At 33.9% G+C, this 15,667-nt stretch overlaps 1 protein-coding gene across 3 annotated transcripts in view; it reads right to left on the reverse strand.

Annotated features, from left to right (window-relative positions):
- mettl25 (methyltransferase like 25) overlaps positions 1-15,667 on the reverse strand; it is a 64,685-nt gene that overhangs the window by 27,386 nt on the left and 21,632 nt on the right. For 2 of the 3 annotated variants that reach the window (XM_088647221.1, XM_088647222.1), the window contains exons 6-11: positions 14,419-14,513; positions 13,890-13,919; positions 11,069-11,142; positions 8,878-8,971; positions 6,421-6,495; positions 4,540-4,611 (exon numbers count right to left, since the gene is read on the reverse strand). In XM_088647221.1, coding sequence (XP_088503347.1) covers positions 4,540-4,611; positions 6,421-6,495; positions 8,878-8,971; positions 11,069-11,142; positions 13,890-13,919; positions 14,419-14,513 — 440 coding nt within the window. Of the gene's footprint in view, positions 1-4,539; positions 4,612-6,420; positions 6,496-8,877; positions 8,972-11,068; positions 11,143-13,889; positions 13,920-14,418; positions 14,514-15,667 lie in introns of those variants that run through there. The other variant, XM_088647223.1, reaches the window with a different exon arrangement.

Below are 15,667 nucleotides of genomic sequence, written 5' to 3' on the forward strand. Positions count from 1 at the left end.
AAATTCTAGCCCAGAGGGAAGAGCATACCAACTCATCCACCAAAACAACTTACAGGAGCAACCCAGTTTTCTTTAAAGGGCTGCCATCCCAGTGCTGACTAAGCCCAGTCTTGTTTAGCTATTAAGTTCTGCTGAGACCAGTGGACAAAGTGATAATATTCCTGTCAACACGTGCTCAAACAAGAATTCATATATACTGTGCTAAGAAAAAGTTTGTGAACCATAAAGATAAATATGAATTAAAAAAAATAAGAATTAAGATACAGAGAATGTGAAAAGTAAGTGAACCCATAATTTCATTAACTCAATTAATTGAATGATTGGTGTTTAAATAATTAGTTTGATTTTGGGTGGCTGATCCCTACCCTATATAAAGATAAAAAAATGTAAGTGTGGTCTTCACCACACAGCTGTGTGGAAACAAGTTATCCTAGGATAAAAGGAAATATTGGACTACCTGAGAAATAGTTATTGATGCACATCAAACTGAAAAGGGTTTCTAAGACTTTGGGGCTACTGTACACCATTCCACTGTCAGACAGCCCACGAATGGAGAAAGTTCAAGATCACAGTATCTCTACCCAGGAGCTTTTTGTCCTATCAAAATCTCTCCAAGACTAAAAGGGAAATCAGCAAAAAAAATTACAAAGAACCCAAGAGCAGCATCCAAGGAACTGGCTGCCACTCTCGCCTGGGCTAATGTGACTGTTCGTGACTCAGCTATCAGAAAATGACTGAACAAGAATGGTGGTCAAGAACTGCTCTCCAAAAAGAACATTGCTGCTCGTCTGAAGATCGCCACAGAGCACATTGATGATCTTCAGGGCTTCTAGAACAATGTTCTCTGGATGGACAAGTAAAAGGTAGAACTCCTTCCCTTGATGAGAAAAGTTATCTTTGTCAAAAACCAAACCTAAAGTTAGGTTTGCAGCAAAACAATGAATCCAAACATACAAGACCTGCAAAAGAATGGCTACAGGAGAACTGATGTTTTGCAATGGCCTAGTCAAAGTCTGGACCTAAACCTCATTGAAATGTTGTGGCAGGACCTGATGTGAGCTGTGAAATTAACATAGCTTTCAAATGTTACCGAGTTAAAGGCATTCTATGAGGTGAAAGGGGCCAAAATTCCTCAAAATTGATGTAGAAGTCTGATCAACAGGCACAAGAAATGTTTATTTGCAGTCACTGCTGCTCATGGGTGTGCCACCAGTTACTGAACCTAAAGGTTCACATACTTTGTCATACAAATATATTGAATGATACAATAAATGTTGAAAGAATGTTATGTTTTGTATCATTTGTTTCACCTGGTAAAATATCTTTATATATTAATAGATAGTAATATCTATTACAAAGATCTAATAACATTTGAAGTTTTAAATATGTGAAATCTGAAAATCCTAAGGAGTTCACAAAATGTCTCGGCACTGCTAAGTTTTTTTTTTCCAACAGACTGCCATTTGGTGTTTAAAAGATTAAAAACTAGGATTTTGAATTTTCTTAGATCTGTACTTTAACCAAATGTTTCAATAAGTGCAATAGCCTAAGAATTTAAGATTTTCTAAGTAAATATCCAACATGATCATTTCTTCAGGTGGGTAGGTGTGTCAGCATGTGTAGGCTGCAAAGGAACAAGTAATAGGTTTATGCCATGTTGAAAAAAAGAAGAAAGAAAACAACGTTCCGGCCGTGGAGCCTTCTTCAGGTGTGAGAAAGACAAGGCAGTAATTGTCCTTTCTTTCCTTTGATCATCTCTTTCCTTTATTGTCCCAACTGCTTCATAGAAAAGGAAACTGAAATACATTCACCCTGCTTGTTAAACAATCTCTTCTTAACTAACTCAAGATGTTTCCATTTGTGTGGTGAAACAAAGTGACAGATCAGGAAAGTTTCTTCGAAAACAAAACATTTTTTATGCACATGCATACAAAAGTACTCTTGAAAAAAAACCACGAGATGGTGTGGACTGGACCCATAGTTCAAAGATTTTCATTTTTATTCTATGCAGCTTTTACAATAACTGTTGTGTCTACACTCATGAGTGTTATCTAGTATGTCAGGGAGATTCTGATAGAATTTACATTTCTAATACCACGTCTAAGCCTGATTTCATGTAAGTACAGTAATCAGGAAGACTCACGGCTTCTCTTAGACCACAGATGTTCATTCAATGTACCACCCAAAACAGAATTTAGCTGGATACAGCCCAAGTCTCATTTCACAAAATGGCAAAACCCCAAGTACCCACAAAACCTCTACTGCGTAAATGGTAACTTCAAACTCTCAAAGAGCCTGCTCCTATTTCAATGAACAAATTCAACTTGCGTATCTTTCATCAAGCCTGTTTAACATTTAACAATCTTTCAACATGATGAACATGAAAAAAACTAAGTGGAAAAAAGCATGACAAATCTAGCAATGTTGTGTTGTCTTATTCTATGGAACCATGATTCTAACAACATTGTATTTTACTGGAAATGATTTGGAGAAAAAAAGCATTTGATTTATAAGCTTTTTGTTTTCAAGTATTTCAAACTGTCATCAAATGTCTTCTTTTCCAATCTAATGGCCTCACAGTTGGCAACATGCTTCATAATTAAAATTTTCAGAACAAGAAATGGTTGTCAACAAGTCAAAAACTGTTGCTTAATACAGTTATTAGTACACATATCTTAGAATTCAGTACGTTTACTGCTGATTTGGGGGACAATATACTGTATACCTCAGAATGGCTAGTCAAAAACTGTAAACATAAATTTGGAACTAATAGAAAATGATTATTTTAACCTATGCTTTAATTAAACTGTTAATTAAAAAAACAGCAACAATAAAATCAATGGATTGGGCTTACAAGTTTTGCTTTCCATGAAAAATAAATTTCCCCTGCTTACCACTGTTGACCTAAAATTCATAATAGTTAGGAGATCTTCTATGATCTGGGTTAACTCACTATTTTTGATTTGGTTTACAATTTGTTTTTTCACATTAGCACAATATGTGGGATACAATAACTGATTGAAAATATACCATGGGACATATATCCCAAAGCTGGTGGATGGGTTTACATTAAACAAAATTTCAGTTCACCGCAGGATTATGTAATAACTCAGTTTTCAATAACTTCTATTTTATGGCTTTTTATATGCTTTATCTCAATATACATTATGCTTTTTTGTTTACATAATCAGATTACACAGATTCAAAGTGTTATCAGTGTTGATTTACTGTACACAATGTTGAAAACTGATATGTAATTCCTGTGACACAAACTGATTTTATCTCATGACATGACAATACACTTTGTCCAGAAAGATGAGTATAAAGAAACCAGGACTTTGAATGAACACCTTTTAAAAATAAAAGTTTGATAAGCAAACCATAGCTGATATATGTCAGCTTTAAAAATAATAACTCTGCCGAGCTTTATCTGTATTAACAGCACTCACCGTTTTTTAAGATGGACTGCTTTTTATTTAAAAAAAGTAAGGACCTCACTATCCAGCTCAGATAGAAGTTGGAATTACTACGCATCACAAAAACAGATTGATGATGTGTCACTTAAATGGGTGTATCTATTCAAAAGACTTTCCAGCCACTGCCCAGTATGAGTGGTCAGATCCAAAAGAAAAGAAACACACTGTATTTTTTTACTTTTGTTCCTGTGTGAAGTTCTCTTTTTCCATCCCCATTCTGCAGAGGGTAAATTTAAAAAGAAGCTTGTTGGATTGTGGCTCTTAAAGACCAGATCAGAATGACTGATAAAACTCCTAAGCGCTCATGGACACAATGATTTTCAAACATTAAGTCCAAGTCTTTTTGTTTCAATTATAAATAGTAAGTAAAGGGTGCTTTAAATGTAGAGTTCTGGTTTCTTACGTTTGTACAGATATAGGGCCAAATACAACCAATATTGAATCATATAAGACACTAACACTTAAGGCAGTTTACCAGCTTCTAAAACATTAGAGTATCCTAAAAATGGAAAACTGTTGCAAATATTCCATAAAAATTGACAAATTAAAATTACATAAATTCTCATTGAGGTCATTGTACATACAGACGAAACTGTTATTAAGTGTTGTACAGTAGGGGACACAATCCTAATTTCTGTCTAATTATCCAGAACATACATTTGCAATTAGACTGTCTGATAGTCTGTTGAACAGTGTTATTGAGCATACAATTATTTCTGAAACAAAGTGATTCTCAATATGTCTGTGAAAACTGTAGAAAAAGTAATATGTGTGCATGGATTATGAACCAGCTTTAAAATTACAGACACTTGTAATTATGAAAGAATTAGAGAAACAAGAAGTTTTGTGCTGTGGTTTGGCTAATTGGAATCCAACATCTGCAGCACATATGTTGTAACACTGAGCTGAAATCAGTACATGACTGGAGAAAAAATATGATCTATGCTAGTGGAGGATGATTAAATTCCTAATCATTTAGAAAACTGGCGACAGTTCTTAGTTTCTACAGTTCAATGTAATACACGCAGCCATTATACTGTAATACATACAGTTAGTGATTTACCTGCTCTTTCAGATAGCACAGACGATCCAGGAGAATCAGTCCTTCAATGCAGGGAGCCAAGGCCACCTTTAACTACAAAACACAAGAAGGCAGAGTAACTTAAGAGGGAAAATTGATCTGTTAGTGAGGTATGCCATGTTGCGCTCCATTTCTTTGCCAATAGAAGTGGAATGCCAGTGTCATTATACATGAAGTAATACATGATTTCCTATCACATTCTCTCTGTACGTTCAATACACATGAAGTAGAGCGAGTATTCATTCCCTATCCCACCCATATTAATTCCTATTTGTTTTGCCTTATTTAGAATTAATTTATCATGAAGTATTAGAATTATGAATATGGGGTTTTCTGCATTAATTCTAACTTGCAAAGAAATGTCTTCTTGAAAACATTATTAATCCAATTAATTTCCATTACAGTGTTAAGACAAACAAACCAATACAAACAAAAACTGAGCTTTATTATACCATAGATCATTGTAAAAAAGGTCCCTGTTACTTATTTGTTTGAAGAAATTTATTTCGAAGCACTTATTTGCACAGACACTCTTCTGGAAAAAATCTTCCAATTTAGTTTTTTTTGCTGATTTTTTGTACAAATAATGAAGATTTTAGTCCTAGCTGCACTATATCATCTTTGCAATACAGTATGATAATTTAAGAAGTGGCTAATTAAACTTAAAATGATAAAATCCTCTGAGAAGTAATGTTTCATAATTTTCTATTAAAATTTGAATTTAGGTACCAAAAAAGATATTTCCACTAATGTCTGGGACTTAAGAAAGGCTTTGCCAACACATGCTAAATGTACTTTTTTTATTTTAAGGTCTTTCGTGCTAGATTGTCCGAAAGAACAGCAGGGAACTCTCACACACAGGATCTAATTTTGGCTTCCCATGCCTCCAACTCGACTGACTAAAGGAGCACCTATCACTCTTCACCATTAATCTCTAGGCTTTACACTTAACAATAACACAAACCAGCAGAGGCTTTGGTACTGAAGGAGAGAGAAACCAACTCTTGTCCCTGAAAACAGTATGACATGCCTTTTCAGTTTACACAGCTGAAGGTGAAATATGGGTATAAAGAACTGAAGGCAAAATCAGCTTATATGAAGCAAATATTTCATGGTTCAAATTATTATACACCTAACCCATGCATAAAATGCTTGGAAGTCATTTTTAAACCACATGAAACTATTAATAGAACAACCAGTTTTTTTATGATATAACTACCCTCGTTTTGGGATTAATTGTGTGTTTTTCACATCTCAGCTCACATCTATGAACTCCTCAACCTGACATAGTAGAGAAAGAGGAAGAGTAGGAAGACTCATCTGTGACCACATGTTGTTTTTTTTTTAATGTCAGGCAACACAACTCCATACCAGGGTTCCAAAGCTGCTTGGAGGAGAGGCATATCCCACACTGTTGGCACTGCTCAGGAGGCCACAGGTGTTGCAGTGTGAGCTGAAAGCGCTGGCCATCTATTCCCACCCTTGGCTAATTGTATAGTGTTTCTTGGGAAATCCTTGTCACCACCACCAATTGACATGACCCAGGGTCAAACCCAGTATGCAATTGCAGAGGTAAAATTGCACTTTTACTTTTACTGTTTGAGCCATGCAGGTGGCCTCACCACATCTTACATGTTGTTTTACACAGATAGCTTTAAGAACAGAATAGCTTTAGTTCTGTAGTTTACAGAGATAATGCTGTTCCCTGTGCCACAGATGTTTGGTATCTGTCACCATTGATACATTTACATTTTTCATTCTCAGGAACATTCTTGAAAACCCCAATAACTGACATCACTGTTTAAGGGTCAATGTTAAAGGACAATAAAACTGATCATGCTTAGAAGAGAAATAAGAACTTACCATGTTGAATGCCTCCATCTCTTTCATTCTTGGTTTAAAGGTCTCATAATAATCCTGAATAAGGCTATCTGACAGCTGTAAGATTCAAAATAATAAAAACAATGTTGTCCTGAAAATCACAAGAGATTAACCTTTGATAACCTTTTCAAAAAACAAAGTTGAAAATCTGCCCATTTACAAAAAAACATAAATGTATTAACCCACACCTGCTAACCCTTGCTCTTAATTCCAATGAATTAGTACCAGCCATGAAAAAGCATTGCTCATTTGTTTGATAATACTGAAGTGAAATACCAGTGACCACACAACGCTATTCTGTTGAGTTCCAAGACACACCGCAGCTGCCTTTTAATTGTATTTTATGTAGGAACTGAGACTGATTTTGAAGTGTTAAAATAAATCAACATACTGTATCAGTCAAAACTGACAGGTGTACAATAAGTAAAAAGGTTTTGTTTAAAACTGTTATTGGGATGTTTATTCATACAGGTCTACAATGAAGTATTGTGACACATCAAATTGTAGGCTTATTTTGTGTATGGAAATGTGACAGGCCAAAAGAAACATGTTTGATATTAAAAACATAAGATAAAGCATATTCAATTTACAATCGAGTAGGGTAACTAGGATATCTGGAAGCTCTCCAAAGGGTACCCAAAACACACAATTTAAATGTGATTTTTTTTAATTTGTGGATACATTCTGTGGGTCCTTTTTTAGAAATACAGTATTTTAGGTTCTTTAAATAACCTGGGGCATTTAATAAAACAAAACAGACAAGTTGTTGCCACACATCTCGTGGGTTAAGGGTATGATTCTAGCCTGGGGCACCTTCTGTGTGGAGTTTGCTGTGGCCGTTATTTTCTCCAGGTGCTCTGGTTCCTCTCATAGATATGCTGTGCAAGTGTGTGTTACAATGTTTGTGTGTCTTACAATGGACTGGCATCCATCCAGGTAGTCAACTGCCTTGCAACCTATGTCTGACAGGTTAGGTTAAGAAGAAAAAAACAATCAACAAACTGCAGAATGATATTTTACAAATCTGTTAATTTATATTATCCAGCATCTGACAACTAGGTTGTAGATACTCTAAGATCAGCCTATATTTTTTAGAATCTCCCATCTACTACAGTCCACATTCTTTCATTATATAAAAAGTACATAATAATATACTATATAATATACTAATATAACACTAAACATTACTGTAATATGTAATAATATACTTTTTATATCAAATGTTTTCTGATTTTTTATCTATAGATTTTCCTGGTCACCCAATACTGTTAAGATTTTATTAAAATGTCCGTATTCTCTTCAGTATAAAATAATTTTCTTACAAATTTTTAGATAAAATTTGATTAATGTTTCTGTATATCACATGCCTTCTTTCCTAATTAAATGTATATGTAAAGAAAATCTGTTGAAGACTGACTTTCTACTGAAGTAGGTGGAAAGAACTTATAGGTCATTTGATGTTATATAAATACATTCTTTCCCCTTTTATTTTAATTTTGTTGTTGACAGATGTGTTAAAACTGGCAGTGCTTCAACCAAAGCTAATTATAGGTTTATGAAAACTCACAGATTTATCTAGAATGAATTCAGACTTCAGAGTTTTAGGGATCATTGTTTTGAGGTCAAAGGTAATTTAACCTACTTATTCAAGTGATTAAATAATTAAAACAAGTCTTAGGTAATATTGATAAACATGCTGATGTACTTAGTTAATTGATGAAAAATTAAAATAACTTTCATTACATGTACAGGACAACCAAAGGCACCTAACTTTGTGTAATACTATTCAGATACTAAAAAACAACGCATGATGACGGTTTTACTGTGGCTATTGTGTGAAGGCAATTATGGAGGTATTTGGCTCTGATCCACTGGTTTTGTGCTACACTTTGTGCATGCAGGTCGAGGAGTTTGTGACACTTCACGCTTCACCACTTTTCTTTCTCAACAGTTTCTTATTTGAAAATGACGATTGCAGTACATATGTTGGGTGAATCTCAGAAATTACCTGTATGATAGATTTATAAATAAAGTTTCTGTTTGGCAAATACAGTAACTTCTATAGAAGAATATACTTTGATGTTCAGTGCCTTAACACAACGTTTACTATTCAATTCTGTTGCGTATATTCAGTGTAAAGCCTGGAATGATTTCTACTATTCTGTGTAAAGGTAACATTTTTTCAATCTTTCTTTTCTAGAAAGAGCCTTTTGTTAATTTAAATAAACAGCTAATACAGGATCTCAAGACTTCAGTTACTGTGTGAGATAAACAGTATATGGTCTGAACATGTGTAACTAGAATGAACCTACTTTACAAGATGCCTTAGCTCAGTCACTGGATCTTAGGGGTGCTTCCTTCAAATAACCTGATAAAGCAAAATACAGTATTCATATTCACTTAAACCTTTGCATACTGAAAACTACTTTAAATACTGACCTTTGACTCATCAAGATCAAGCTTCTTCAGGGCTTTCTTGATATAATCCACAAAAGAGGTGGCTTTAGAGTACACATTCCCAACACGTTTTTCACTGCCAATACAAATACACCTCAGTTTAGTTGGGCCATTACCTTAAAAACCTAAAGATAAAATATTATATGCTAAAATCATCTTACCTTGCACTGAGTCATAACTAATGGTCAAGAATCTTACCTACAGTCAAATGTTTGGAAGAAAGCAGAACTTGGGAAGGGGAATTTATAACTTATTTTTCTTCCCTCGCTTACTAAATACCTTTTTAACCGTGTGTTTCCTCATGTCAAATACAATACTTGGATGATTGTTTTAGTGCCGCATTTGATGTCTTGACAATGTCAGAATTTATTGGCATTGTCTTTGCTTCAAAATATACATAAAATAAAACTGAATTTGTATCTACATAATTTATTAATTATGTGTTAATTCAAAATTATTTGCTAAATCCAATATATAGCAATCCTTGTGTGGTGCCATACAGGTGCTATCTAATTAAATTCCAGAAGAATGTCTGTATCCTCATGATGTGGTGATAGTTTTATCAGTCCCCTCTTTTTAATCTTTTTTTTTCTAAATGTGTGCAGCATTTCATGCACAATCTGCTTTTCAAGTATAGCTTTTGTGCTAGTCAAGATTTATACCAAACACTGCTGAGCCCTGGCCAAGAAACTGCCAAAGCTTTAAAAAAGCAACACTCCCTATAAATCATTGCAATCTTCCATGACATCCTTTTACCATTATTTTAGAAATATATGCATTTCTGACATTTTTTGCAATAGACACATGGGGAACTATTTAAGTTCTAATCCTTGTGAATTACAAATGGATATATTTAAACTGATACAGTACTATGTTGATCATAGTCTTCTTTTACTTTTCTACAAATAGAATATATATGAGCTTTAAAGCACTAATGTGTATGCACACCTAACAAGGCACAATAAATTAATAGCGTACAGAGAGTTATTCAAAATTGATTGCAAGTCTGCAAAAGCTCAAGAGTTATGGCTATCAAAATGTCAGAACCATGGACAGTTTTAGGGTTTAATTCACAATTATTATTTCCATGTGTGCTTACCTGTACAAAGTAATCTTTGCAGGCTTTTTATTTGATGCCTGAAAGTGATATGTTAAAAAGACTAAACTTTAAACAAAAGAAAACCAAAGAAAAAAGTGCTGGCGAAAGCTTAACCACAATATCTCCTGTTCCCAAGCTTTTAATAAATGTGGTTCAGCAATTTCACAATTCAATATTTCACTTTATCCAGGAAGATATTTACAGGTAATAGTAGCGCAGGATTTGGCATGAAGGATGCAACTAAGAAACCTGAAAGTGCTATTGAGAAGCAAAATAAAATGCAAAACAGGTTTTCGAAGACAGGTATAGACCAACGTATTCCATGCCACATGTGGTCAGCAGATTCTTTACTCAAGGAGAAGGACAACTGATTCATATTTTTCAGTCAACATGATTTGTATTATCTCTTTTAACAGCATTCATCATGGGCTGTTGGAAACAAATCCAACTCATTTGTAAGAAAATATCACTTGGGACTATTATTTTGAAAGCTTAAAGCATTTTTGGATTTAAAATAACAATGTACATTTGAATCTCTTATTGCGCAAGGTTTACTTAATGAAATATTGGAATGGTCAACAAAAGTTTGTTCCCAAAAACTTGTCACTTCCTATCCAAAGCGCTGTTTACCACTTAATACTGATTTGAAAAAGAGACATGGATAGAAACAAATAAGTGTAGCATTTATATGTAGAATTCAATAAACCAGGAGAGCTTACATTCACATAGCTAAAATATTATGAAGTTCAAGCAGTAACTTCAAGCAGACACCTGAAGAAGGCACCACAGCTGGAACATTGTGTCTCTTTTCTTTTCAGCATTGAAAAAACCTTTACTTGTTGCTTTTCAGCTAAAATACTATGACATTAATCATACTAGAATGTATTTTATGTTTCTGTGAAATTAGATGGAAATTTAAATGAAGCAACTCAATGAGGGATAGCTTACGTCTACACAGACAGAAAAACCCAGCACTTCTGACATAATTACGTTTGAGCCCATGCAGCATATATAAGTTCTGTTTCTGATTTCTGCCTGTTCTTGCCCTTAAATTATTATGTAAGCCTGCCTTACCTTTTTATTGCACCATAATGGTCCCGCAAAATGACATGAAGGACCGCTCTATAGAACAGAGATTCAATGGGAAGCTGAAAAAGAAAATACAGATGAGGTATAAGAAACTAAATCACACAAAAAGCTTCTCTGTCTGCCTCTCCGTGATACGTTTAGCAAGGGAGCTTATACTACTGTGAGGATAATCTCAACATTGACAGGTTGTTCTGACTATGACAAATGTCCAGGGAATATAAGTACCCAAGTTATACATCTTTATGTATGTCTGTTACCCAAGACCCACTTCCTAACTACTAATTCTAAAATTCACTTAACATATTATGTATAGGACGTCCCCTACAGCTTTTAAAAGTACACCAGTATAGATGACAACAAAAAAAGCACAGACAATATCAGAATGGTTTCAAAAAAAATTTTTGTTAAGTCAAAGGAAATGTTATGTTCCATTAGCCAATGGGAATTTCATGTTTTAAACATTTGTAAGTATCATTACATTATGGTCACTATACTAAAACACCCCCAATAAATTAAAAGACTGAGAAGAACACATTCTGAATGTTTCTCTCCAATCTTCAATGACATTGATGGAAGCAGAGCAAAACTTAATTCATCATTTTGTTTCACGATGGATCCATTCATAACTGGACATACTGTAATATAGGTAGTAAATAATAATTTTTGGTACCTTACTATAATGTGGCACATTTTTGTTAGAAGGTCAAGTACCTAAAACCACACCTCTCCTTTGTAAAATATATGTGAGATTAATTCCGCGGGACTGTTTGTTTGATTCTACTTTGTGAAATCTTCAGTCTAAACTTTTTTAAATTAGTTTACAAATTAGAGATACAAATTATATTACATGCTGCCAAAAGCTGCAAAAGTGGCAAGAAATATGTTTTGGAATATTAGAAGAAAGCAACTAAGGACCTGGTTCCCAATGGAAACAACTGCATTTTATCTCAAATGATCATTTAAATGGTTTACTAAGGCTAAAGTGTTTATGGAAAACACAGAACTGTGGGGAAGCCGTAGCCTAGCCCTGCAAGCAATGGGTGCAAAGGAGTGTACACTCTGGACAGGATGCAAACCCATAGCAGGGCACATACTGTACACAAACACTCACACCAGGGCCAATTTTCTGCAGAAGCCAAACAACCTAACAGAATGTCTTTTGAACTGTGGAATTAAACCAGATCACCCAGAGGAAACCCATGCGAACATGGGGAGAACACACAAACTCCATAAAGATATCACCCCAGGTCCAGAATTGAAACCTGGGCCCCTGTGCTGAAGGCAGCAATGCTAACTACTGTACCACAATGCTGCCCTTACTATATTCTTATACATTTTATTATGCGGTCATTTATTTTACAAGAGCTGTTTAAGTACTTTTTGTACGCTGTAGTGCAAACTGCCAATAACAGTATAATAAAATTGGAATCTTGTCAATATCTTATATTTATTCCAGACCTTACCCATCCCAATTGAAAGGCAACAAAACAAAGGCCTGCCCAGACCAGACCCTGACTAATCTGGAAACCATAATATTTTTTATTACTTTTTCTGTAGAAAAGCAAACAATTTTCTTTTACATTTCTGTATGGTTTCACTTGAGCATATGATCATGGCAATATAGAGATTTTGTATTTGTTTCAAAATATTCATGGTTTGTACAGTAGATCATTTAAATATTTCAATATTCAGGAAAGGTACACAATAAGCCCTCTTTAAATGTTTTTTTTTAATCTTGGTTCAAGCTTACCGATCACATTTTTCATTTCGTGATGTAACACCAGTTCTAAGTAGAAATTCGTACTCCTTTTATAAATAAATATAAAAATGTAATACACATTTCAATTCATTTTCTATCAGTTTATTTGAATAATTCACAGATATTTCACTGTATAATGACTGAGCTTTACTGAAACCAAGAGCAAGACACTCTTATTTATTTATTTATTTATTTATTTATTTATAAAAAAGCATTAAACATAAAATAATAAAGATAATTGTAATAAAGTAATGTGTTGAAACTGATTTGTTCTTGGCTCATTATACTGACCTCTATGGATGTACAGTATTGCATCTAGAACACCAACCTTCTTACAGAGGAAAGTAATCAAAGAGATATTGGGAATGTTTCAGTTGAAGCTCGTCATCAGGTGAGATCAAACAGATGCAAACTGGACTGTATGCTGCAGCTTTCACTTCAATAGTGATAAGAGTTATTAAAGTGTCAGACAGACAACTGTTCATGTCTCTGCTGGGTTTCAGCTTGCTGTGTTCCAAATTTTTAAATTGTAAGGGAACAGGATTTCCTACCATTTCCAATAACTTTGAACTCATTAAATGATTCCTGTGCTCTGATAAAACTTTCTCTGTTGTTAAATTCAAAAGGAACATGATAAGTAGTAAACAATATTTTTGATTAACTTTCAAAAACTATTTTTGATTAACCACGCATATTTTCAAATCCTTCTCACAATAGCCTTTTATTTATATTGAAATTCAGGAATGAACTATGGATGTTCCTCAGAAAAGCAAATAACCAAACTTATTCAATTTTAAGCTTAAACATCTACCCTACTGTGTCTTGTTTTTGAATGCCTGGCGGTTGTTTTCTCTAATAACAGTGCTTTCACTGTGGCCTGTTGTATACCACATTATCAGCAATGTGAACCAGTGGAAGCCACGAAGACAAGGCAACAATTTCAAATATTTTCTGTGCAGGTTCACTGAAAGTTCTTCTTTTTCTTATGTAAAAGCAGACAAATCTTTTATTTAAATAAAATGTTTAAGAGTAAGCATTGAGACTTACCCCTTGGCCAACAGCAACTCTTTCTAGTGCCTTAAAAGAGAATGAAACGGCAAGTTCAGCATTTGATTGTTGATAGATATACACACTGCAGTTATATGCAGTTAGGCATAAAAAACTGTTAAAGATCTAACTAAATGTGTAAGAGAATTGTAGGTCAGACCGACACCCTGTTACCTGACCAATTGTCTTCCATTAAAAAAAAAACAGGAAGATAGCAGGAATATAAATATATACATATTTCATATCTCCAAACTCTAATGCCTTTTTGTTCCATACTCAAATGTTGCGCCTGGCTTGAAGCAGTTCTTTTTTCTGACTATAAAAAATGTAAATGACTGTAAATGACGTTAATATTTCTCAGACATTCATGGAGACAAAAGACTTCATAGTAGAGACAAAGGATCTAAAACTATAAAAAGTTATGTTTTAAATCTTCACAAATCTTCAGAAACAGACATCAATAGGTTTAAAGTTCTAAATTTCAGTCTTTACAACGAATGTATTAGAAAATATATTGAACCAAGCTTACTAGACATGCAGACATTCTTGCGTTCCTGCCGCAGTACCAGCCTCGCTGTCTCATGTACTGGCTCAAAGGGAATCCCCACACAGTGTCTGGATTTTCTGGTGATATAAGAAAAAAGTTCAAGCAGAAGACAATTTTACTCGTCCAGACTAGGTAAGATTTATAATATTGACTTTTCATGACAAATGTGTACTGCATCACAGATCTCAGAAAGCATAACAGTACAGATGATCAAATGTTTCAACAACTGAAATAATCAGAACACATTACAGTGGAGCTTACATGTTCTATGTTTCCAGACAGTCACATCTTTGTGAATTTTATGTGGTGATCCTAATATTTATCAAATTGTCTTAAAACAGTTAAGCCCAGGAAGGCTAATTCGCTGAACTTCCAAGATAATGAATATTCACAAGAAAATTGAGTTACATGTTGAATAAAACATCAAAGGACATTTAATCAGGCTGCCTTAGGTTTTCTAATAACATCATGATTCTCAGTAGCACCTGATTTTCCTTTGTGGTTTCTTTTTCAGTCAAGACAAAACCCTTATTTGCAGAAATGCATAGATCTGATGAGATATTGCTAGAAACTGGGTAAAATCATTTAATCTTAATAGAGCTGTCACTACAGATGCATAACTATTGTTTGAAAAAATTACACATTAATTTGTAATTCAAATCCAAAGTTCCAATAAATTAGAGTATATTGGCAGGCTTTTACACTACAATTACTTTGATCCAGTATCATAATAAATTCCACTTGTTTTTAATTATCTTAAAAGTGCTCAGTTGGATACAAAAACATGAATTCAAATCAAAGACTGGCAAGAACATTAATATGAAAGTAAAACATTAATGAATTTCATATGAGGAACAAATTAAGTTGAAGGACGACAATGCACAAATATAACTGTCATCACTATATGCTGCAATAGCAGCTAGGTTTCCTATAATATCCTGAAAATGTTTCCAAAGCCTAAATTAGTGTCAAATATGTTTAAGAATTTTGTTAAAAAACAATTTATGTGTTTTTATAAAGAGGCATTCAAATAATAAAAGTGATTGCATTCTGGGATTGGTCAATTTTAAAGAAAAATTCCAAATTAATCTAAAAAAAGAGCTTATAGAAATGGTTTAAAAACATCTAACATCTTTGAATTGAAGATAAAATCAAGATAATTCAGTTTCGGTTCTGATACCATTTCATATTTTGAAACCATGTTTCTCACAATAAAGTGCAGTACTCATGT

Source organism: Lepisosteus platostomus, chromosome 9 (genome assembly GCF_059453375.1).
Source record: "Lepisosteus platostomus isolate fLepPlt1 chromosome 9, fLepPlt1.hap1, whole genome shotgun sequence".
In the NCBI taxonomy this organism is placed as follows: domain Eukaryota; kingdom Metazoa; phylum Chordata; class Actinopteri; order Semionotiformes; family Lepisosteidae; genus Lepisosteus; species Lepisosteus platostomus.